Source organism: Hemitrygon akajei, chromosome 16 (assembly GCF_048418815.1).
Source record: "Hemitrygon akajei chromosome 16, sHemAka1.3, whole genome shotgun sequence".
NCBI lineage: Eukaryota > Metazoa > Chordata > Chondrichthyes > Myliobatiformes > Dasyatidae > Hemitrygon > Hemitrygon akajei.
In genome coordinates this window covers 88,403,418-88,428,229 of record NC_133139.1, presented here as the reverse complement: position 1 = coordinate 88,428,229, position 24,812 = coordinate 88,403,418, and the positions used below count along the sequence as shown (strand labels likewise).

At 40.3% G+C, this 24,812-nt stretch overlaps 1 protein-coding gene across 1 annotated transcript in view; it reads right to left on the bottom strand.

Annotated features, from left to right (window-relative positions):
• The window catches only part of dnmt1 (DNA (cytosine-5-)-methyltransferase 1), a 76,010-nt gene that overhangs the window by 34,595 nt on the left and 16,603 nt on the right, over positions 1-24,812 (bottom strand). Inside the window, exons 6-17 of the mRNA XM_073069390.1 lie at positions 17,004-17,082; positions 15,375-15,415; positions 14,000-14,060; positions 9,261-9,344; positions 8,114-8,226; positions 7,709-7,827; positions 6,164-6,256; positions 4,345-4,496; positions 3,619-3,806; positions 2,935-3,112; positions 1,823-1,920; positions 1,202-1,358 (exon numbers count right to left, since the gene is read on the bottom strand). Of these exons, the coding sequence (XP_072925491.1) occupies positions 1,202-1,358; positions 1,823-1,920; positions 2,935-3,112; positions 3,619-3,806; positions 4,345-4,496; positions 6,164-6,256; positions 7,709-7,827; positions 8,114-8,226; positions 9,261-9,344; positions 14,000-14,060; positions 15,375-15,415; positions 17,004-17,082 (1,363 nt within the window). The remainder of the gene's footprint in view (positions 1-1,201; positions 1,359-1,822; positions 1,921-2,934; positions 3,113-3,618; positions 3,807-4,344; positions 4,497-6,163; positions 6,257-7,708; positions 7,828-8,113; positions 8,227-9,260; positions 9,345-13,999; positions 14,061-15,374; positions 15,416-17,003; positions 17,083-24,812) is intronic.

Genomic DNA, 24,812 nt, shown 5'->3' with positions numbered 1-24,812 from the left:
TGATAGGGTCTTTTAAGAGACTCCTGGACAGGTACACGGAACTCAGAAAAATAGAAGGCTATGGGTAACCCTAGATAATTTTAAGGTAAGGACATGTTTGGCACAGCTTTGTGGGCTGAAGGGCCTGTATTGTGCTGTAGGTTTTCTATGTTTCTATGTTAAATGTTCTACTGGCTTTGCTCCACGTTAAATTCAGAGCCGGGTCAAAGTTAGAATGTTACTTGATTTGAGTATTTTCTAAATTGATACCCCACTGTTAGATGAAGAAATCTGTTGCACTATCAAAGGTACTGTTGTTTTAATGATTCATTAAACTAAGGCTCAAAGGACTAAATGGGTTTAAATGCATAAACAATGGATGGTGCTCAATCCTGGGAATACGGACAGAACTGTGGTCAATGTTTGTTTCTAATTAATAGTTAAATTACCCTGTTGTTCTTAAAGAAAGAAGCTGTTATTTTGGCAGTGATTTTAATTACATTATAACTGATTAAGGGAACATGCACGTGCAGTCATACTGCCCCACCACAAGCGATGTAACATGCGTCATCTTTCTGCACATCATTGTCACTGTAAAAACCGCTGTTCATTTATTGACACACGACTGAGATTTTAACTGGACACCAACTATAGCTAAGTACCTGATTATTCAGGACTAGATAGGTTGGATAAGTGGAATTTCCGCAAAATAAAATTTGAAAATTCAATGTTTTATAAAATGTAATTCTCAAACTTATCTTAATGCCATATATGTATGTCCCAATTTGTATAAACATGTGTATAATGTTATAAAATATTAGCTACCTGTGACCATTAATCTCTACCCTCACCTGCGTGGTACTCAGAGAGCCTGATGTTTGGCATTATAGACACAATGACGACTCCTCACAGGAAACGGTATCAGAAAAGTGTAATCTATACCACAAGATTTGTTAGCTTGTCACTCAGAGGCTGGTGGCAAGTACTATTCTATTATTGTTGATTGAAAGTCTGCACAAATTCAATGTGCATTAATTACACCGAGGACATTCAAAAGGCACAAAGTACGTCATAAATCAGAGCTCTTTGTGGTTTCAACACTCCACTAAAGCAGAAACAGAGAAACTCCTCTCAAATGAAACAGAATTGAGAGTGCAGAGTCGAGTAGGTCGAAGTCCAATGCCTGGCTTTAGACCAATACTGGGAATTAAACATGGTTTACCTTGATCGGCTCTCCAATCCAAGAGATGCGGCTTTTTGACTGTTTCTTTTTTCTACCCTGCAACATTCTTTTAGGAGAAGCTTTGTCAATGATCTCAGAATCATCCTCATAATTCTCATCATCCTCATCAGCCTCCTTCACAGCCAGATTTGGACACCTTAAAAAAAACATACAGCACTTATTCACACTGCATGGTCAAGCAGAGCTTTTGTCTTTAAAGGACCTGCTTTCCATCAATTTTACACAGTGCACCACCATTAGCTGTTTGAACACATTTATATCTTGTTCACCCTCCGCTTATAACCCATCAATATGTCCAAAACCTGCAAACAAACTGCAACAAAATCTTTGCCTGTGCAGTCACCGATTGCAGCTTGCCCATTTCTTTGACCATGACTGACAAGTCTCATTTACAATACAACCTTAAATCATATAACCATATTATAGCCACAAAATCAATTCAATGAAAACCACCGATTCAGATATTCCTGAATGTTTAGAAAATTATTAAGTCTATATTAATCATTAGTAACTAAAACCATTAAAGTCTCTGGCAGAAAAATGTACCTTCAGTCATACGACAATAATTTAATATCCTATAATGAAACAAATTATTTTTACCTTCTTTGTAAGCAGGCTTGTTTGTTACGACCCAAGCCCCCAAACTTCACCATATCCTTACAAGCTTTGCACTTCCCACAGTCAGGCTGTTGACAAACCTATTTCAAAATAATTTAAAACAATGCTGTGTAAAAGAGCAAACAATAAATGGCTGTATTCTTTGAGTCCTCTTAACTCTTTTTCAAAATTACAGCCTCATATGTCAACATCACTACCGATGGAAGGAGATAAGAGATCCCTCCCCCAGTTACATGTCATAGCTTATATTCACATAAATACTTAAATAAACATAATTAAATCATTAACTATGACAATAAACAAAAATAGAAAATGTCAGAACTACTCTTCAGATCTGGCACTTAGAGCAAGAGAAACCGACAATCTACCAAGTTGATGAATAATCATAGTCATCTATCTAAAGCATTAATTCCATTCTCTCCTCCCCTACCCCCTGCCGCCTCATCTTCTGACTATTCCCAAAATTTGTTTTTATTTCTGATTGTCAGCATCTGCTGTTTTCTCTGGCTTTGAGAAAATGTAAATGAGGTTCAATGGTAGCCCGATGGCTTATTAAGACTCTTGGGCCAAGAATAATAATTCAGATAATCTTACTCCAAATTATAATTCAAAAAATCTAATTAGCAAAAATAATTGGACAGGATGTGACAGAGACTGACAAGTCTCATTTACAATACAACCTTAAATCATATAAGAATGTATGTATAGAAAACGGAAAAACTGAAGTGTACAATCTCAGCCACTGAGGTCTACCATCCAGCAGTCAAAGATAGAAATCTTAAACGGTAGTACAATGCAAGCCATACTTGACTTTGTTATCAAGGGAACCCTGGTATTCTTTACATGAAGAGCCTGACCAGCCTGCAACAATTTTTCTGCAATGAGTATTTGATGGACAGACTGACACCAATGAGAGCAGAGGCCCCTGTTAATTTCTTACTTCATGATCTCAAAGTGAAAGTTGCTTTTGGATTATAACAGTCTAGCTTTCCAATAAACTCCTCATAAATACCACTAATCTGTAAAATGGTAATAAATTGTTCTACCAAATATAATACACCCCAAACAACAACATTGATTCACACAGCACATACCTCACACACTCCACAGCGCCTGCGCTTTGAAACAGTATCTTTGTCATTCTGTTCAATTTCTTCAGAGAAGAAGGTATCAAATATCTGATATACCAGTTTGGTGGTAGTGGCTTTTGTGGGCCCCTTGTCCTTATCGATCTTGGTAGGATGACGTATAGCTTGTCGTCTTGCTGCTCGTCTAGAAACAAAACAGCCAAAGTGAAGGCGATACTCAAAGTCTTGTGTATTCCATCTCTTCAAACTAAAATACTTCCTATGTGGCTACGTTAAGCAAATATCTAGTCAAGTACTACTGCCTTGAACAGCAAGTAGAGGCACAATGGAAAGGATGAAATCGATTGCATCAATGGCAAAAATCTGATATGCAGTTCACAGGCAAGGGCAGTATTTCCAAAAGAATTCTTTCAATGCAGATCTAATGAGGTAAGTCAACCAATCAGAACTCACCTTTTGCTAACCCTCAGTATCAGGAAGCATCCACCCACTGTGGGATGGAAAAAATAGCTGGGTTGGGGTCTTGAATTCTGCTTGGATCATCCCATTTCTCTACTGCCATGTATCTCTCCAATGTTTTGGACACGATTTTGTTTCTCCAGCTCAAGAAATCAAATATTTTAGGTCTCAGATATATTGGATTTTGCTCCTTTAATATTTTTCCCACAGACTTCTAATCAAAGTAATTACCTTTTTCCAAGAGTGACACCAGCCAGCTTGATCAGATCTCTCATACAAGGAGTTATAATAATTGGCTGTTCGTCATCGTCACCAGCCTCATCATAGCTCTCCACTTGTTCCACAACAAACTGAGCGTGTCTCAGCAGTGAATCCTCGGTGAAGCGGGAGAAATTCAGTCCAGCAGGAGGCACTGTAGTCTGTCAAAAGAAATTTCAGATTTAATCACAGCAGGTCGCCACTGTTCTGAAAGTAACACAACTAAAGATATTGTAAATGTTGAAATAATTTACAAATGACATAAGCAATCTATCCCAGGGCAAGGAATTTTTTTCTTCATATTTCCTCACATTTATTATTAAGGTTTGGGCTTGGCTGGGAAATCTTTGTTTGGATGAGGGGACATTGCATGCAGATGTAATTATGGAGAAGCACAGACAGCATAGGAAGGTCCTATTTTAGAAGTTATCAAAAACTAATGGAAATGGATACAGATAACAGGGGTAAGAGGAGGAGGAAGAAAAATACACTGACAAAGGAAACTTTGTGTGTAACTCCACATCAGAAATGGCTGAAGGCAAAACTACTCACTATTTTAAAAGTTCTTGGAGGAACACTTTCTGAGCTGTAACTTACAGAAGAGGTTGGTTGATCTTTCTTGACTGGGTTGATTATAACAGGTCCCACAAAACATTTTTCTGCTAGTTTTTGTTGAAATTAAATTAGCATAGTACTTACTTCTATCTTGTTTAGCAGGTCTTCATAAGTGGAATCAGGATTATTCTGTAGAAACTCTATAACTATTTTACTTATGTGGATTTTCTCTTGCATCACAGCAAAGATGGTTGCATATTCATCACTGGGATCCATTAATATATAATCAGCAAATGCTAGAGATGGAAGAAACACTTTGATGTTATCAGATCACCCAAAATACTCCTTTACCACTACTGCCCATTACTAAAATAAAGGAGTTGCTCAGCACAGGAAGCTAAATTTGTTTTCAACATCCCTTAGCTTAACTATTCAATGACACATTTGTAGACACCCCCCCCCCACAACTCACTTAAATTGGTGTTGATGAAAATCCAAACAAATGTGCCAGTACTTTTACATTAAAAGGGGAGAAATCAGGTGGCAATGAAAGGTACAAGCTTAGGCTCAACAATGCAGTATAAGCATGTAACACTGCACACAAGTAATGAAAATATTAACACAAAGTTCTTCAACTATTGCAGAGAAAACAAAATTTAACCAACTAATAAGTGAAGCCCAGACCGGGTTAAATGTCCATTTGTGTCATATTCCTCTCTTAGCAGGGCATCACATCAGCAGGAAAATACAACTCACACGCGTACAACAATGGTTAACAATCAGCCAGGGATTACCATTTTTTATTCCAATCAGCAGAAACTCTCTACAGACAAGGCAAGGAATCATGTACAACAATCGCCATCACACTAGGACATCTAATGCTCTTTAAAGTAAAACATTTAGTGGGTGGCTGAAGGTGCCCTCTGTAAGACAGTCCAACTTTGAAATGTTTGAGCGCAAAGCAAGCAAGATGGAATCACCAACTGCAAAGAAGAAACAGAACCATTTCTGCAAAAACACAGCCAAGCTTTGCTGGCAGCAAATGGAACTACTAACAATTCGACTAATTATACTTCCTCTGGACTATGATCACTGCAATCCTCAGCCTGTAATTTCCTGCTGGGAGGTGTTCTGCGGTACCTGGAATATTGAGAATGCAGGTACAACTCAGGCAGCTGTTGCTGGAGCAGGTCCAGAACTGGACTGAAGTGATGGGGCCTGGGCTCAAGAGCGGACAATGAGTTGACTTTTGACCGATTTAAGCGTCGAACCAGATTTAAAAGATTAAGATGTTGAGGCAGAGGACAGACTCACTACTCTGGCTCAGCACTCAGCCTGGCTCCACAGCTGTGGCCTGTTGCTATCGGGCTCCTGGACTGGCCGCAGTGCTGAACGGTTAGATGGCTGTGGACTTACTTTACGGTATCTGTGGTTCATGTTCTGTGAATTGTTTGCTTTTTTTTGATTGTTTGCACAACGTCTTTTTCTTTTTCGCACATTGGATGCATGGCTTCTTTGTAGTGTGGGGGTTTTATGAATTCTATTGTGTTTCTTTGTTTTACAGCTGACTACAAGATGAATCTCAAGGTTATAAATGGTATACATATTTTGATAATAAATGTACTTTGAAATAAAGATGCAACTAGGATTACAACTAAACCGATCAGCGTTTAAGTTGTATCATGAATTCTTGCCCTAGCCAGCTTCACTGTGGCTCACACAGCCTCACCTGAGCTCACTGAATGGATCCACAACCCTGTCAGACATTTTAATCTGCTGCACAAAGAGCCACACACAAGTCATAAAAGCTGCAGCAGATGTCTGAAGGAAAACACAAAAAAAACATCTAATCGTTGTTGCAAATTCCTCATCTTTCAAATCTGCTACACAATGCACAAATCAAAACTACATGCTTTAGATCAGAACCAAAACTGAAGCATTAATGGCCCTACTGTTTCCTTACCTGTTGTAAACCCAATCAAAGCCTTTTCTCCACCATCAAAACCCGTTATCCACCAGGCGTTTATTGGTCCTAGTTTTTTTGCTCTGACTCCACCTGTGTAAAAGGGAACAAACAAAAAAAACACTCATTTCCCACTGTGCATTATCATACCACACCATGTTTCCATGAATGGAAGCACTCTAATAAACCCAATATTGGTTACACCCCACAAACAGGACAGAGGCAACGGTAAGCATATGGAAACAAATCAAACTTCAACACCACCAAGGAGATGTTAACCCTAGCATTTCAGTCAGGCATAATGCCTACTCTGATTTTGTAAAAAGTCACCTTGTGAAGACAGGAACAGGGTGGTCACTTCCAATATTTGGTTTCATTTAAAGTGCGATTTAAAAATTGAAAGAAACACTTCCCGGAAAGTGTACTGCACAACACTTTAGTGGGCAGAGTTCTCTCTTTCAGCAGCACTCCTCCAAAGCAGGGGTTCTCAACCTTTTTATTCAATGTGCACCTACCATTAACTACTGGCTGGTGGTGTTCTAACTCTGTTAGTGAACAGAGTGTTCTCTCTTTCAGCATGTAATCAGCACTCCTCCAAGGCAGGGGCTCTCAACCTTTTTATTCAATGTGCAGTCCATGGAACCCAAGTCAGGAACTGCTGCTCCAAAGTATAGTAACTGTAACAACAACTAAACTATTGGACTACTAATCCAGAGTCTACTGGTTGATGGCGTAGTGGTATCATCGCTGGACTTCGGGGCAAGAGGTCCTGAGTTCGAATCCGGCCGGCTTGCACGCTCTCCATCCATGCCTGGGTTGAGTGTCGAGCTAGCAACTTGACCTCGTAAAGAAAAACCTGGAGAGGGATGGGCTCCGCCAGGTTTCAGATGCCCAAGACACGCCCTACGATGAGCAATCACCAAAAAGATCGGTGCAAAAAAAAGCTTGTCATGACGGCACCCCAACAACTCCACCAGGAGTTAAGGGTGCACACACACAATCCAGAGGATTGTCTTTTACCAGACATGGTAAAAGCTGGATTGTAATTAAAATCCATCTGATTCAACAAATCACATTGGGAAGAAAACTTAAGATTTTAATTAAGATTTTTGCCTGTATTCAACTTCAGACCACAGCAAGGTAATTAACTATTAACGGTCCTCAAGTTGTAACAAGCTATCATTACTGTCAGAGTGTCTGCACAACAAAAACTCATATGGCAAAAAGCTCATTACTCAAGAGCTATTAGAATGAAGTTTTAAACCATATCTTACCAATTATAAAACAAGATAAAAGCCCAGAACAAAGTGAGATAAGGAAATGTACTTGATAGCAACACATTACACATAAGGAGGAATTCACATCAAAATTTGCCCTTTAAATGACATGGTAGTAACTAAGTACGCCCATTCTAGAAGTACATTTGCTAACTAATTCAGCATTAAAAGATAAATTTATTCCTTGCATTGGGGCTGAAGTACTTGGAGCAAGTCCATATTGTATAAAGCATCAACGGGTCAGGCATCTGAAAGGAAACTCACTCACCATCCAGGCTAGGGTTATCATCATAGATTGGCTTTACAACACCACTGAAGTACAACTCCACATTCTTTTCGATCAAGCCAGTATCAAAAGGACACAAGTGGCCTTTCCGATCATAAATACTGAAAAGACAATTGCGATGAAAAAAAAACAATTAACATCTTATTACAAAGATGGAATGAAAGTGTAAACTTAAAAAAACTTTTTTCCAATGAATATAATTCATTGGTCTTCCTTGTGCTACTGATCTATAAATCAAATATTACTTCATTGTAAATGCATTAACTATGCTGTTTCACATTATAAAACAATTTCACCCCACTTGAACATTCAGTGAAATTAAGCCACAAAGTGGTCTGAGGTTACACTACTGGGTGATCTGATATCATCACTATTACCCTTACTGACCTGAAGAAAGTAACTTTATGTTGAGGCAAGTCATCATAACTTTCAAAACCTTCATCGTTTGTTCCTTCAAACAGTGACAAACGCTCATTAGTCAACATCTCGGGCTCTTCCAACTGTTGAATCAATAAGATTTTGTATGGCATTAATTTATTTCCAATTGATGCAGTGGAAATTTACCACCATCCAAACAGTTCAGAGAACCAACCAACTCTGAAGCACTTTTTCAAATATTACATACTAGTGGCCACATACAAGAATCTTGTAAGCAGCAGCCTTCTTCAATCCCAAAAGCACTACTTATGGTTTCTTCTTACTTCTTAACATGTTATAACATATTCCTGGAGCACTTTTAACACTGCAGTGTTATATAATGTCTAAATCACAAAGAGGACAAAGGTAGATGACCAAATGTTTTTTTTGACCAGTGACATGTATAGAGCAGTGACTGAAAAAGAGAGGAGGTGGGAGGAGCAAAGTGATTTGTAGATAGAATCCCAGGACCAAGAGCCTTAGCAGCCAAGGGCATTATCACCAGTATAGCAATGAAGTTCACTGATAATCAAGAATCAAGAATAATTAGGCAAGTTAGTGAGGCATGGGAAAGATCAAGGCTCTGCCCAAGCAACCTGTGGGGGTCAATGAGCATAAAGATCTGGGGGTCATTGTGCAAAACTGAACATGATCAGAATTACCCTAAAATTGTGCAGAGTCACAAGACATTCATTGGAATAGTCAAGTTTATAGAAATCAATGGCATGGAAAGATTATCAATAGATACTGCTGAGTAAAATGAAATGCAAGTTGCTCTGCCTCAACCTCACGTATCATGGAACAGCACATCTCCACTTCACCAGAGATTCAAATCAACCCTGATATAAGCAAACAGCTTCGCAGACTCAAAAGGTCTCAATTCTGTTCCCCCCACCCCCTATGTGTTATCAGCAATAGGCTAGAGATAATGACATTGAACAAAGACAGTTCAAGTACTTCGCTATTGCTTTCAAATAAGGTTATTCATCTCAAACAGATCACTTTCTTATTAGAGTAACAGAAAACAACTGCATGTGGACATCAGACAATAGTCCTCCCAGAGCAGAACATTCCCTTGATATTTGGGGATCAAATATAACAGATACATATTACTCACTGCATCATCAGGATCCCCCTGGAAGTATTTAAGATCTGCATCATCCAAGAGCTGCTTGCAATCTGTGCACTTGGGAGGTGGTGTCTGCAAAAACAGGGAGTGAGAACTTAGCAGTAGTCCCCTCAACCCCTTGCTGTTGTGTCATTCAACAACTTCACAGCTAGCCCTTCACCTCAGCATAATTTCACACACCTCATTTCCATTAACCCAGCCCTGCCTCACTTTACGAAATAGATACACACATTTCTAAAGCAAAATGTCATTATTTGAAATGACTAGGTAAAGCACTTTACTGATATTTCAGTACATTTCATTTCTATGCATGGAATGCGGCTTCCTATTTGTTTTTAACAACAGAAATTGCAGATGCAACCTAATGTGTTAATGACATTAGTGAAACCATTCATAAAATGAGAGCAAGTACTTTATGCAAAAATCTATCAATCTACATTTTGTATATATTCCATAAGGTGCTGGTTTTCAAAGGCACCAGGAAAAAGTTGAACATGATAATCCACTACCCGACTATTCAGAAATCCTATGATTCAGTTTATCAGGTAACAGTTCAATTTCCATTCAGCAGGGCCCCATCCCATTCATTCGTGGTTCTGTTGGCCACACTATCTAGAAACTTAACTGTTTCCTGCATTCCCTTTAAATTTACTGAACTAACCGAAAACTTAGCATGTAAAATCTTTAAAATTAAAAATGTATTAGAATATTGATAGAATAACACTAATAATCTGGAAAAATTGGCTAGTCCATTTAATAGAGATTAATAGATCTTTATTCCTTCAGGTTGTTATAGCTGGGAGTGGTAGTGGGGACAAGCTCCCACTACCTATTAAAAGCACCCAATGACATGCGACTCAATAGCCTCTACAACCAAGTCCAGCTCCTTGCCTTCGCGTGTGGCTTAGCTACTAAGCCCGGTGGAACCTTCTGTACTGACAGAAGAAGGGGCAAAGGCTGGCATCTTAAAACCAGTTGCTTCACACAGATGGGGCTCATCAGCCGTGGTTGGCAGCTCACCTAGAAGGAAAGATGTGATCTAAACCTCCGTTGCCTAGCAGCTATACCCACTCATGGAGAAGGCTTCAGGAGTAAACCCAGAGGGGAAAATCTGGAGCGAGTCCCCAAAGCAGTCCTACATTGAGTTCAATGCTGACTGGCAGCTCCTGTGTCACTGCTGGTGCCAAACCGTATCGGTCTCTGTCCTTACTTTGGCTTCATCAGATACATACAGAGAGGGAACTTGCTACATGGGACATATTGTACTGCCCTGCCTTGCGTATCTAGACAACTAGGTCACAACATCCATAGTTGGCCCTAACCAAAAGAGGCCTAATAAACTAGATCTTTGTACACACAGCTACTGAAAATAAACTTGCAAGTACAACAGTTAGGAGGGCAAAAAATATGCAGGCCTTGTTCTGCAAGGGGATTTATTTCATGTTTTGATACAGGGGGTAACAACACCATACTTAAAATTATCGTGCTCGTCTGGTTGAGACTGAAGGATACATCTGCAATTGTTGATGTGCAGCAAAAGTTCACTTTACTGATTCTTGGAATAGCAGGCTTTCGTTTAGAAGAAGGACAATCTCAATGAAATTTTCAAAATTCTTCTGATCTTTTCAAGGTAGATGCAGAGATAATGTATCCCTTGACTAGGATACACTCTCAAAAAAATTAGGCTTTATAGCTTCCAAAGGTTCACTGTGTCAAGAGGCAGTGATTCATTGGAAGTTCCTATCTAACAGGTGCATGGAGTCGCAAATCGATTTTTTCTTAAGAAGGGAATTAAAGTCAATTGGATTTGTATAGAAGAAGCACTGAGGTAGAAGATCAGCAATGATCCTACTGAATGGAAGTCATGAGGTGGAATTCTGCTTCGATTTCCTATACAACCTAAAACTGGCATACTTATTTCAAATTTTCCCACTAACAACTCCTCAGTCCATATCTGTACATTTCATGTACGATTCTACATGCTCTAGTTTAATAAACACCTCTTGAAGACATTACAAAAGTTTAATTATAAGGTATTCTTCTGCTTCCCCTTTATCTATCCTAGTAATTACAACCTCAAAATAGCAGATTTGTTCAAACTTGACTTTTATAAACGCAGCTTTCTCAAAACCTTGGGAATCGTTAGCTTTGTGTTCTCTAATACTTTAAAAAAATTCATTCAGCTGCACAGTCACACGAAACCTGCAGTTCTCTAACAGGCTTTCTATGGGTTCTTCCTCAAGGGCAAAGCTTGCATTGGGCACCTCTTTCCTAACTTTTTAATATCCTTTTCATGTACTTATAAAAGCAATTACATGTTTTTAATATTTCTTGCTATACATTTTCTTTTTTTTCCCTTATCAAATATTTTGGTCCTCCTTTGAAATCTGAACTTCTCCCAATTCATAAGCTTGCAGCTTATTTTAGCAATGGTTAAATATTTTCCTTTGATCTGCTACCATTAACTTATCTTGTCTGCCACAGCTGGACTTACATGACTGGGGTTTTATGCCTATAAAAATAATAAATATTCAATGTAAACTATGCATTAATTCATTTGGCATTAGCCACCTTTTATAGTATTCCAATGCACCTCAAATGCACTTAATACTTTTCCAATTTCTTTAGTTTAGATTTAAGACCCTGATTTCAGATTTGAATTAGTATTTCTGAACCCTAAATGCTAAATCCTAATCCACTATCAAATGCATAGCAGACAACAACAAAAAAACTATTTGAAGACATATTTTCAAAGACAAAAATTGGTTCTGCTGTGCTGCTGATATTGCAACATGGGTGCGGACATGCAAATATTATTTATTACCTGTAAATAGTTATTGCAGCCCCTCAACACAATAAAACAACTGCATAAAAAGTGCACTAAGTTTGCAGTGGAACCCCAGAACTTATTTAACCTGTCTCAGTGCGGTGGACATTAGGACCCAGCGTCAGAGCTCTGAATTTGCAGTGCTTCTGTTCAAGAAAATAACCACGATTGAAAATAAAGTGGAAATAATAAAGCAATCGGAAAGAGGTGAAACACCATCGGTCATTGGAAAAGAGTTAGGCTACAGTCGGTCAACGATCGGAACAATTTAAAGGATAAAGTGAGAAAGGCTCTGCCGCAGTGAAAGCTACAATTATTACTAAGAAACGCAGTGGTTTAATTATTGGGTTTTGGGGTTTTGAGTTTTTGATCCTCCACATCAACCCGGCACAGTGGAGAGCACCCTTGGGAGCAGTCTGTCACTGGATCGAACTTGGGAACTTCTGATCCCGAGCCCGGCACTGAAACATACGTTCTCAAGTGTTTTATATGCATAGAAAGTTAAAATATATACTAAGACAAATGTTTGATGAACTGACGCTAAATAATACCAGATGTACCTGTTCCGACTTAGTAAGAGAACTTCCTATTTTTTTCAATCCCAATCCACGATAACCCGCGCACATCCTCCCATATACTTTAAATCATCTCTATATTACTTATAATACCTAATACAATGTAAATGCTATGTAAATAGTTGTTATACTACATTGTTTAGGGAACAACGTCAAGAAAAAAAGTCTGTACATGCTTGAACAACAAGTGCTGGAAGGACACTTCCAGGTTTTCGCGATTGGTTGAATTCGCACATGAGGAATTCGCGGATAAGGAGGGCCGACTGTAATCATTACACCGTTTGAGTTCAGTTTTTCTACACATTCAAGGTTTTTATTAGGAGCGAAGATAACCCTTCAGGAAGCAAAAAGCTGATTAAAGTTGGAAGATTTTCCCAAATAATGTGACCCTAGGTGATCGTCTATTTAAAAATCTGTGTTTGTGACCTAATTTCATACACCTACGTTTCCCAAATTCTCTTTTTAAAGGAGGTTGGAGAAATGGCAAGTTTAAGGAACCAGGTCAGAGGTCAGAGATAGCCATGATCTTATTGATCAGAAAAACAGGTTTATGAAACTGAACTGTCTCCTGTCTCTATGAAAATATCAGAAACAATTAGATTCTTCTGATATAGTACTAATTTCAGATGAAGCATTTGTTTAAATTATTGAGCTTTACGAGAGGTAATGTTGCAGCTATATAGGACCCTGGTCAAACTCCACTTGGTAGTGCTATGCTCAGTTCTGATCACCTCACTACAGGAAGGACGTGGAAACCATAGAAAGGGTGCAGAGGAGATTTACAAGGACGTTGCCTGGATTGGGGAGCATACTGTATGAGAATAGGCTATGTGAACTCAGCCTTTTCTTCTTGGAGCGACGGAGGATGAGAGGTGACCTGATAGAGGTGTACGAGATGAGAGGCATTGATCCTGTGGATAGTCAAAGGCTTTTTCCCCAGAGCTGAAATGGCTAGCATGAGAGGGCACACTTTTAATGTGCTTGGAAGTAGGTACTGAGGAGATGTCAGGAGTAAGTTTTTTTAAAAAACACAGAGAAGGGTGTGTGTGTGTGTGTGTGGAATGGGCTGCCGCCGACGGTGGTGGAGGCGGAAACGATAGGGTCTTTTAAGAGATTCTTGGATAGGTACATGGAACTTAGAAAAATAGAGGGTTAAGGGTAGCTCTAGGTAATTTCTAAGGTAAGGACATGTTCAGCACAGCTTTGTGGGCCGAAGGGCCTGTATTGTGCTGCAGGTTTTCTATGTTTACCTTATCCTAAAATGTAATGTATTTGACTGAAAGACCTTCCCCCCAGGTACTAAACCCATCTTTGATCCTACTCACCTTGGGAGTTTGTTCGCTTTTGGGTTTGCAGTCAGAGGTAGCCTCAATCTCACTAAATAGCCTGTAAAATAAATACTCGTTCATGCTCCTGTGATGAGGCAGCATTTCCCACCAACATTAATACAATTTTCATCCCTTTTACAGCAGAGATAAAATATTATTTGAAGATGGGTTACTTACAACTTAACCTGCATACTTTTCTTTCTCAACTACAAGAGATCCATGACATCAGGGCAATTGCTTTCAAATTGGACTCATATTACTGCTCTCTACTCCAGTATCCTCACTTAAATCATACTTTCCTCACCCTTCTGTCTGTTGTTTCTGGAAAAACTTGAAATTTCAATAGACAAAGACAATAGGTGCACGAATAGGCCATTCGGCCCTTTGAGCCAGCACCGTCATTCACTGTGATAATGGCTGATCATCCACAATCAGTACCCCGTTTCTGCCTTCTCCCCATATCCCTTGACTCCGTATCTTTAAGAGCTCTATCTAACTCTTTCTTGAAAGCATCCAGAGAATTGGCCTCCACTGCCTTCTGAGGCAGAGCATTCCATAGATCCACAACCGTCTGGGTGAAAAAGTTTTCCTTGAACTCCGTTCTAAACGGCCTACCCCTTATTCTTAAATTCCAACTACCTGGCTTTAGTTCCTCAGCAATGTTCCCTCAGTTCCACCAAGAAGGTCCTTTCCATCATCAAAGCATCTTGCTGGTCTGTCACCTAGGTTATCCCTTATGCTTCCAATTTCAAAAGATAATTTCATAATGCAGTCTAAATTGGCCCTTGACAATGCATAAAGTGCACCAAACATCATTCTCATATCATCAAAATTACTTACTACCCCTTCTTGGAGGAAAGTCCCAGACCTAATCCCTTATTACACACTTCTGTCTGATCTTACATGAAGCGTGAGTATTTATTCATGTCTTGTTCCCAGCCAGGCCACTTTCTAAACAGCCACTTTAAAACTCACATTGAAACAATTATAAATAACTATAGATAATCAGCATTCCAGAGCTATAGCTCACTTCCAGCATTCACTGTTTTTGTTTCCTCCTGGTAGTATTTCCTCCTACTCTGCCTCTCCAGAAATAGCTTGTGTTATTCTTCTTTACTGTTGTCATTCAAAGCCTACCATTCAATCTACTACAGAACTTCCCATGTTTTCCCTACACTCCCTGATGCATTTCTCAAAACCTTAAACCTTTTATCCCTAACTTTTTCTAACTCCGATGAATCGTAATCAACATAAAACATTAAATTCTGTTTCTCGGCAGATGACTAGCATTTTGTTTCACTTTACAACATGTGAATATAATAGTCATTGCTAAATTTTGTATAAATAGAGAAAAAAAAACCAAGACACTCACTTTTGTTCTGATTCAACTTTTATTTTCTTTTCCTCTTGCTCCTAAAAATGGAGAACACCCCAAAACAGTAAGACCTTCAACAAGAAATCTTCAGATGAGCGCTTCCACTATTCACATGTAATATATTAAAACTATAATAACATATACAAAATGCTGAAGGAACTCAGGCAGCATCTATGGAAATGAAGAGAATCGACGTTTCAGGCTGACTTCAGCAGGACTGGAAAGGAGGAGGGAAGAAGCTAGAATGAGAAGGTGGGGCAGGGGAAGGAGATCAAGCTAGCATGAGATAGGTGAAACTAGGTGAGGGAGGAAGGTAGGTTGGTTCGGAGGAGGGAAGGAAACAAAGTGAGAAGTTGATAGATGGAAAATGTAAAGGACCAAGGAACAAGGAATTTGATAGGAGAGGAGAGTGCAACATCTAAGAAGGGGAAGAAAGATGGGCACCAGAGGGAGGTGACAGGCAGGCAAGGATAAGGCAAGAGGGGAGCCAGTATGGGGAATGGAAAAAGAGAAATAGGAAGGGGCAGAAATGACCAGAAAATAGAGAAATCGATGTTCATGACATCAGGTTGGAGATTAACCAGACGAATTATGAGGTGTTGCTCCCCTAACCTGAGAGTGGCCTCTTCTAGGCAGTAGAGATCATGGATTGATGTATCGGAATAAGAATGGGCAGTAGAATTAAAATGGTCAGCCACTGGGAAATCCTGCTTGTTGCTGATGGAGTGACAAAACTGGTAATTCTGATTACAAAAGATGAAATGTAATCTCATCTAGAAGTTACCAGGCAAATAGGCCAACACTTTAATGGAAATTTTTTATAGCAGATGACTAGCTTGTTGAATCATTGCAGGAAAGTTAGTTTGACATGTAAAGGGGCCAGAAGTGACTTGATGAAATATTGAACAATGTGCTGCAGTGTCCTCTTTATCAAACTTAATTAGCCTCGATTGTCAGCATTCTCAATTTAAAATAAGTCTACCTAGACTAGCACTAGCTAAATTCTACGAAATTTTCCAAATGGATGTTGTAGTACTAGATATTGCAGTAAAATCTTTTTATTCCAAATGTGTACTTCTTCCAGCACCTTCTAAATTCCATGGCAATAGACATTCTTGTGCGACAGATTAGATATGGCAAAGTAATTTTCCATGGTAGGGGAGTCCAGGACAAGAGGGCACAACTTCAGGACTGAAGGACGTCCATTCAGAACTGAGATGTGGAGAAATTACTTTAGTCAGAGAGTGGTAAATCTGTGGAATTTGTTGCCACGAGTGGCTGTGGAGGCCAAGTCACTGGGTGTATTTAAGGCAGAGATAGATAGGTTCTTGATTAGCCAGGGCATCCAAGGGTATGGGGAGAGGGGATGATTCGAAGAATCTGTCTATATGCAGACAGTAGCCAGGTTCAACTGTTAATTGTGCTCAATGACTGACCTCCCACAACAACTAGCAATAACTTTGATGGGTGTGATTTTCCTCTAACATCCCCGGCATTCAGCACTTTTCAGTGTAACACTACAACATGGATTGCCAGCAAGCATCAACGGGCAAGTAAAAGGAAAGAGGAAAAGCAAGGAAAATGAAAATTCTACATTGGTTCACTTGTAAAACTTAATACCATTACCTGCTCATTATCACATTCGTCTGCAGCAGTACTTTTTGATTCTACTTCATTTAGGTCCTCTGATTTGCGTTTGTTTGCTCTGGAACAAAACAATATCAAAAACTCATGTTTAGAACATCTCCCATTTATGTAATCTATTCTGCACATTGGCTGATGGAATAGATTTATAGGCTTGAGTTTAACTGGCATTGAACTGAGTGTCTTGCAAAGATATTTCAGCAGGACATGGGCCTGGAGTTGTTTATATTACATCAGGCTAGGATATTAAATTTCCTGAAGGGCACTGGGTAACAAGATTGTTTTAAAAATAACCTGGTAGCTTCAAAGACACTAGTAATAATGCTAGCTTTGTGAAATTTCAGATTCTTATTAAAATGATTGAAGTATTTCTCACCAGTAGTGTTCAATTTATGATTTAGCTTATTAGCCCAGTAACAAGAGCCATCTCAGAAACAATTAATTCATCCTATTGCCCCTTAATAGGCAACCCCTGTAACTTTAAATATGCCAAAATCAGATTTTCTCCTTAAAGATTAACTAGAACTAAATGTAATCACGTTTTTCTAACACCGACACTTTCCAGCATAGCATGGTGCTCTTGAAGGTTTCCATGCACAGCATCAAGTATTCTCACAGTAGCACTATACTTATTCCAATTCTTGTACAGGTAACAGACTGGCATTACTAAAATTGGATAGCTCAGAATCAGGTTTATTATCGCCAGTATGTGTCGTAAAATTTGTTAACTTAGCAACTGCAGTCCAATGCAATACATAATCTAGCAGAGAGAAAATAATAAATAAAATAAAAAAATAACAATAATCATAAACAAGTAAATCAATTACGTATATTGAATAGATTTTTTAAAAAGTGCAAAAACAGAAATACTGTATATTTTTAAAAAAAAGTGAGGTAGCATCCAAAGATTCAGTGTCCATTTAGGAATCGGATGGCAGAGGGGAAGAAGCTGTTCCTGAATCGCTGAGTGTGTGCCTTCAGGCTTCTGTACCTGCTACCTGATGGCAACAGTGAGAAAAGGGCACGTCCTGGGTCCTGAAGGTCCTTAATAATGTACGCTACCTTTCTGAGATACCGCTCCCTAAAGATGTCCTGGGTACTTTGAAGGCTAGTACCCAAGATGGAGCTAACTAGATTTACAAAATTCTGCAGCTTCTTTCGGTTCTGTGCAGTAGCCCCTCCATACCAGTGATGCAGCCTATCAGAATGCTCTCCATGGTACAATTATAGAAGTTTTTGAGTCTATTTGTTAAGATGCTAAATCGCTTCAAACTCCTAATAAAGTATAGCCGCTGTCTTGCCTTCTTTATGACTACATCAATATGTTGGGAGCAGGTTAGATCCTCAGAGATCTTGACACCCAGTAACTTGAAGCTGCTCACTCTCTCCACTTCTGATCCCTCTATGAGGATTGGTATGTGTTTCTTCGTCTTACCCTTCCTGAAGTCCACAATCAGCTCTTTTGTCTTACTGACGTTGAGTGCCAGGTTGTTGCTGCAGCACCACTCCACTAGTCGGCATATCTCACTCCTGTACGCCCTCTCGTCACCACCTGCGATTCTACCAACAATGGTTGTATTGTCAGCAAATTTAAAGATAGTATTTGAGCTATGCCTAGGCACATAGTCATGTGTATATAGAGACTAGAGCAGTGGGTTAAGCACACATCTCTGAGGTGTGCCAATGTCGATTGTCAGCGAGGAGGATATGTATCACTAATCCGCACAGACTGTTCTCTGTGGTTAGGAAGTCGAGGATCCAATTGCAGAGGGATGTACAGAGGCTCAGTTCTGCAATTTCTCAATCAGGATTGTGGGAATGATGGTATTAAATGCTGAGCTAGAGTCAATGAACAGCAACCTAACGTAGGTGTTTGTGTTGTCGAAATGGTCTAAAGCCATGTGGAGAGCCATTGAGATGGAGTCTGTCGTTGACCTGTTGTGGCATTAGGCAAAGTGCAATGGGTCCAGGTCCTTGCTGAGGCAGTAGGAGTTCAGTCGAGTCATGACCAATCTCTCAAAGCATTTCATCACTGTTGATGTGAGTGCTACCAGGCGATAGTCATTAAGGCAGCCCACATTATTCTTCTTAGGCACTGGTATAATTGTTGCCTTTTTGAAGCAAGTAGCAATGAGAGGTTGAAAATGTCCTTGAATACTCCCGCTAGTTGGTTGGCACAGGTTTTCAGAGCCTTACTAGTAACTCCATCGGGACCTTCTACCTTGCAAGGGTTCACTCTTTTTTAAAGACAGCCTAACATTGGCCTTGGAGACGGAGATCAAGGTGACTTGGCCTCATAACTTATTACCGTGGCGAACAATCACTTATCGATAGTGATTGAAAGTCAGTTTTTACTTGGCTCATTTTGGGGCAATTCAGTTATTATGATTGGTTAGCAGAGAATATACTTTGGAAAACTTAATAAAACACTTTGGAAGGTGCATCAGCATTTGCACTCTACAATCAACTACAACTAGGTTAACAATCCCAGTAATACCTTCACATTCATATTTGTCAATTGGCAGCCACATGTTATTATTAACTAGATAACGGGGTGACCCGTTGGGGCACCCTTTGAGAGAATCGAAGTAGAGTTGCCCTGTTGCTGCTGGGGCTGGCCGTGCGCATGCGTCATGGTGTCTTGTCCTGATTTCCATGATGGCGGATCAGCACTCAGATGAAAGCAGGGCTGTTGATTTTGGTGAAAGAGCAATCTTATATGAATAGATAACCCTGAACTTTGCCTGCATTCTGTAAGTCAGCGCATCTTATGTTGACTTAGCCAAAAAAAGTGCCGCTGTAATGCAGCGTTTGCGCTAATTGGAGGTCACAAACAGACAGATAGAACATAAGAGTTTTAGTAGTATATAGATCTGTCCTCCCCATAACCTACTGACTCTTGCATTTACAACCAGATGCAATATATCATGGTGGATAACTGTTCGTCAGGTCGGAGGCTTCAGGGATCTGTTCTGGGTCCAATGTTGTTTGTCATATACATTTATGATCTGGATGACGGGGTGGGAAATTGGATTAGTAAGTATGCAGATGATACTAAGATAGGTGGCATTGTGGGTAATGAAGTAGGTTTTCAAAGCTTGCAGAGAGATTTAGGCCAGTTGGATGAGTGGGCTGAAAGATGGCAGATGGAGTTTAAAGCTGATAAGTGTGAGGTGCTACATTTTGGTAGGAATAATCAAAATAGGACATACATAGTAAATGGTAGGGCATTGAGGAATGCAGTAGAACAGAGTGGTCTAGGAATAATGGTGCATAGTTCCCTGAAGGTGGACTCTCATGTGGATAGGGTGGTGAAGAAAGCTTTTGGTATTCTGACCTTTATAAATCAGAGCATTAAGTATGGGAGTTGGGATGTAATGTTAAAATTGTACAAGGCACTGGTAAGGCCGAATTTGGAGTATTGTGTACAGTTCTGGTCACCAAATTATAGGAAAGATATCAACAAGTTAGAGAGAGTACAGAGGAGATTTACTAGAATGTTACCTGGTGTCAGCACCCAAGTTACAGAGAAAGGTTGAACAAGTTAGGTCTTTATTCTTTGGAGCGTAGAAGGTTGAGGGGGGGTCTTGATAGAGGTATTTAAAATTATGAGGGGGATAGGCAGAGTTGACATGGATAGGCTTTTTCCATTGAGAGTAGGTGAGATTCAAACAAGAGGACATGAGTTGAGAGTTAAGTGGCAAAAGTTTAGGGGTAACACAAGGGGGAATTTCTTTACTCAGAGAGTGGTAGCTGTGTGGAATGTGCTTCCAGTAGAAGTGGCAGAGGCAGGTTTGATTTTGTAATTAAAAAAAAAAAATTGGATAGGTATATGGACAGGAAAGGAATGGAGGATTATGGGCTGAGTGCAGGTAGGTGGGACTCAGTGAGAGTAAGCATTCGGCACGGACTAGAGGGGCCGAGATGGCCTGTTTCCGTGCTGTAATTGTTATACGGTTATATCAGTAAACCATGCACAAGATCCCCCTTGCAAAAGCCACATCTTTCACAGAAACATAAAAACCTACACCATAATACAGGCCCTTCGGCCCACAAAGCTGTGCCGAAAATGTCCTTACCTTAGAAATTACCTAGGTTTACCCATAGCCCTCTATTTTTGAGCTTCATGTAATTGTCCACGAGTCTCTTAAAAGACCCTATTGCATCGGCCTCCATCACCGTCGTCAGCAGCCTATTCCATTCACTCACCACTCTGTATGTAAAAAACTTACCCCTGACATCTCTGTACCTACTTCCAAGCACCTTAAAACTATGCCTTCTCGTGCCAGCCATTTCAGCCCTGGGAAAAAGCCTCTGACTATCCACATGACCAATGCCTTTCATCATCTTGTACACCTCTATTAGGTCACCTTCATCTTCAGTCGCTCCAAGGAAAAAAGGCCAAGTTCACTCAACCTATTCTCATAAGGCATGCTCCCCAATCCAGGCAACATCCTTGTAAATCTCCTCTGCACCCTTCCTATGGTTTCCACATCCTTCCTGTAGTGAGGCGACCAGAACTGAGCACAGTACTCCAAGTGGGGTCTGACCAGGGTCCTATATAGCTGCAACATTACCTCTCAGCTCCTAAACTCAATCCCACGATTGATGAAGGCCAGTGCACCATATGCTTTCTTAACTACAGAGTCAACCTGCGCAGCAGTCTTGAGTGTCCTATGGACTCAGACCACAAGATCCCTCTGATCCTCCACACTGCCAAGAGTCTTACCATTAATACTATATTCTGCCATCATATTTGACCTACCAAAATGAACCACCTCACACTTATCTGGGTTGAACTTCATCTGCCACTTCTCAGCTCAGTTTTGCATCCTATCAATGTCCCGTTGTAACCTCTGACAGCCCTCCACACTATCCACAACACCTCCAACCTTTGTGTCATCAGCAAACTTACTAACCCATCCCTCCCTTCCTCATCCAGGTCATTTATAAAAAATCACAAAGAGTAAGGGTCACAGAACAGATCCCTGACGCCGACTGGTGATCAACCTCCATGCAGAATATAACCCGTATACAACCACTCTTTGCCTTCTATGGGCAAGTCAGTTCTGGATCCACAAAGCAATGTCCCCTTGGATCCCATGTCTCTATACTTTCTCAATAATCCTTGTATGGGGTATCTTGTCAAATGCCTTGCTGAAATCCATATACACTACATCTACTGCTCTACCTTCATCAATGTGTTTAGTCACATCCTCAAAAAATTCAATCAGGCTCATAAGGCATGACCTGCCTTTCACAAAGCCATGCTGACTATTCCTAATCATATTATGCCTCTCCAAAAGTTCATAAATCCTGCCTCTCAGGATCTTCTCCATCAACCTACCAACCACTGAACTAAGACTTACTGGCTTATAATTTCCTCGGCTATCTCTACTCCCTTTCTTGAATAATTGAACAACATCTGCAACCATCCAGTCCTCCGGAACCATTGATGATGTAAAGATCATCGCCAGAGGCTCAGCAATCTCCTCCCTCACCTCCCAAAGTAGCCTGGGGTACATCTCGTCCAGTGCTGGTGACTTATCCAACTTGATGCTTTCCAAAAGCTCCAGCACATCCTCTTTCTTAATATTTACATGCTCAAGCTTTTCAGTCTGCTGTAAGTCATCTCTACAATTGCCAAGATCCATTTCTATAGTGAATACTGAAGCACAGTACCCATTAAGTACCTTCGCTATTGCCTCTGGTTCCATACACACTTTTCCACTGTCACACTTGATTGGTCCTATTCTCTCAATCTTATCCTTTTGCTCTGGCTCTAATTTCTTTCTTAAGCTCCTTCCTGCTCACCTTATAATCTTCTAAATCTCTATCATTACCTAGTTTTTCGTACCTTCCTTAAGCTCTTTTTGACTAGATTTACAACAGCCTTTGTACACTATGGTTCCTGTACCCTACCATCCTTTCCCTGTCTCATTGGAACATACCTATACAGAACTCTATGCAAATATCCCCGAACATTTGCCACATTTCTGCCATACATTTCCCTGAGAACATCTGTTCCCAATTTATGCTTCCAAGTTCTTGCTTGATAGCCTCATATTTCCCCTTATTCCGATTAAGCACTTTCCTAACTAGTCTGTTCCTATTCCTCTCCAAAGCTACAGTAAAGGAGATATAATTGTGATCATTATCTCCAAAATGCTCTCCCACTGAGAGAACTGACAGCTGACTAGGTTCATTTCCCAATACCAGATCAAGTACAGCCTCTCCTCTTGTAGGCTTATCTACATATTGTGTCAGGAAACCTTCCTGAACACACCTAACAAACTCCACCCCATCTAAACCCTTCGCTCTAGGGACATGCCATTCGATATTTGGGAAATTAAAATCTCCCATCACGACAACCCTGTTATTCTTACACCTTTCCAGAATCTATCTCCCTATCTGCTCCTCAATGTCCCTGTTACTATTGGGTGGTCTATGAAAAACACTCAAGAGTTACTGACCCCTTCCTGTTACTAACTTCCACCCACAGAGACTCCGCCGACAATCCCTTCATGTCTTCCTCCTCTTCTGCAGCCATGATACTATCCCTGATCAACAGTGCCACGCCCCACCTCTTTTGCCTCCCTCCCTGTCCTTTCTGAAACATCTAAAGCCTGGCACTTGAAGGAATCATTTCTGCCTCTGAGTTGTCCAAGTCTCTGGAATGGCTACAACATCATATCTCCAAGTACTGATCCATGCTCTAAGCTCATCCGCTTTGTTCCTAAAACTCCTTGCATTAAAATAGACACATCTCAAATCATTGGTCTGTGTGCGTCCCTTCACTATCACCTGCCTATCCTCCCTCTTGCACTGTCTCTAAGCTTTCTCTATCTGTGAGCCAACCACCTCTTCCTCCATCTCTTCAGTTTAGTTCCCAACCCACAGCGATTCATAGCAAAAGCTGACAATAATTACAAAATAATAAATTGATTACATAATTGCAGACAAGTAAAACCCAGTCAGCAAATCTCTTGAGCTTTACTCTTTCCTTGTGTTACCCTATTAGATCATAAGATATAGGGCAGTAGGTCAATCGGCCCATTGAGTCTGCTCTGCCATTCAATCGTGGGCTGATCCAATTCATCCAGTCATCCCCACTCCCCTGCCTTCTCCTCATACCCTTTGATGCCCTGCCTAATCAAGAACCCATCCATCTCTGCCTTAAATGCACCCAATGACCTGGCTTCCACAGCCGCTCGTGACAAGAAATTCCGCAGATTTACCACCCTCTGACTATAGTAATAACTCGGCATCTCTATTCTAAATGGATGTCCATCAATCCTGAAGTTGTACCCTCTTGTCCTAGACTCCCCTATCATGGGAAATAACTTTGCCATATCTAATCTGGTCAGGTCTTTTAACATCTGGAATGTTTCTGTGAGACTCCCCCCCCTCATTCTCCTGAACTCCAGGGAAGACAGCCCAAGAGCTGCCAGACATTCCTCATATGGTAACCCTTGCATTCCTGGAATCACTTCCATGAATCTTCTCTGAACCCTCTCCAATATCAGTACATCCTTTCTAAAATAAGGAGCCCAAAACTGTACACATTACTCCAAGTGTGGTCTCAGGAGTGCCTTTTAGAGCCTCAAAATCACATCCCTGGTATTATATTCTATATCTCTAGAAATGAACGCCAACATTGCATTCGCATTCACCACCATCGACTCTACCTGGAGGTTAACCTTCAGGGTAGCCTGCACAAGAACTCTCCAGTCTCTTTGCATCTCTGCATTTTGAATTCTGTCCCCACCTAAATAATAGCCGGCCTGTTTA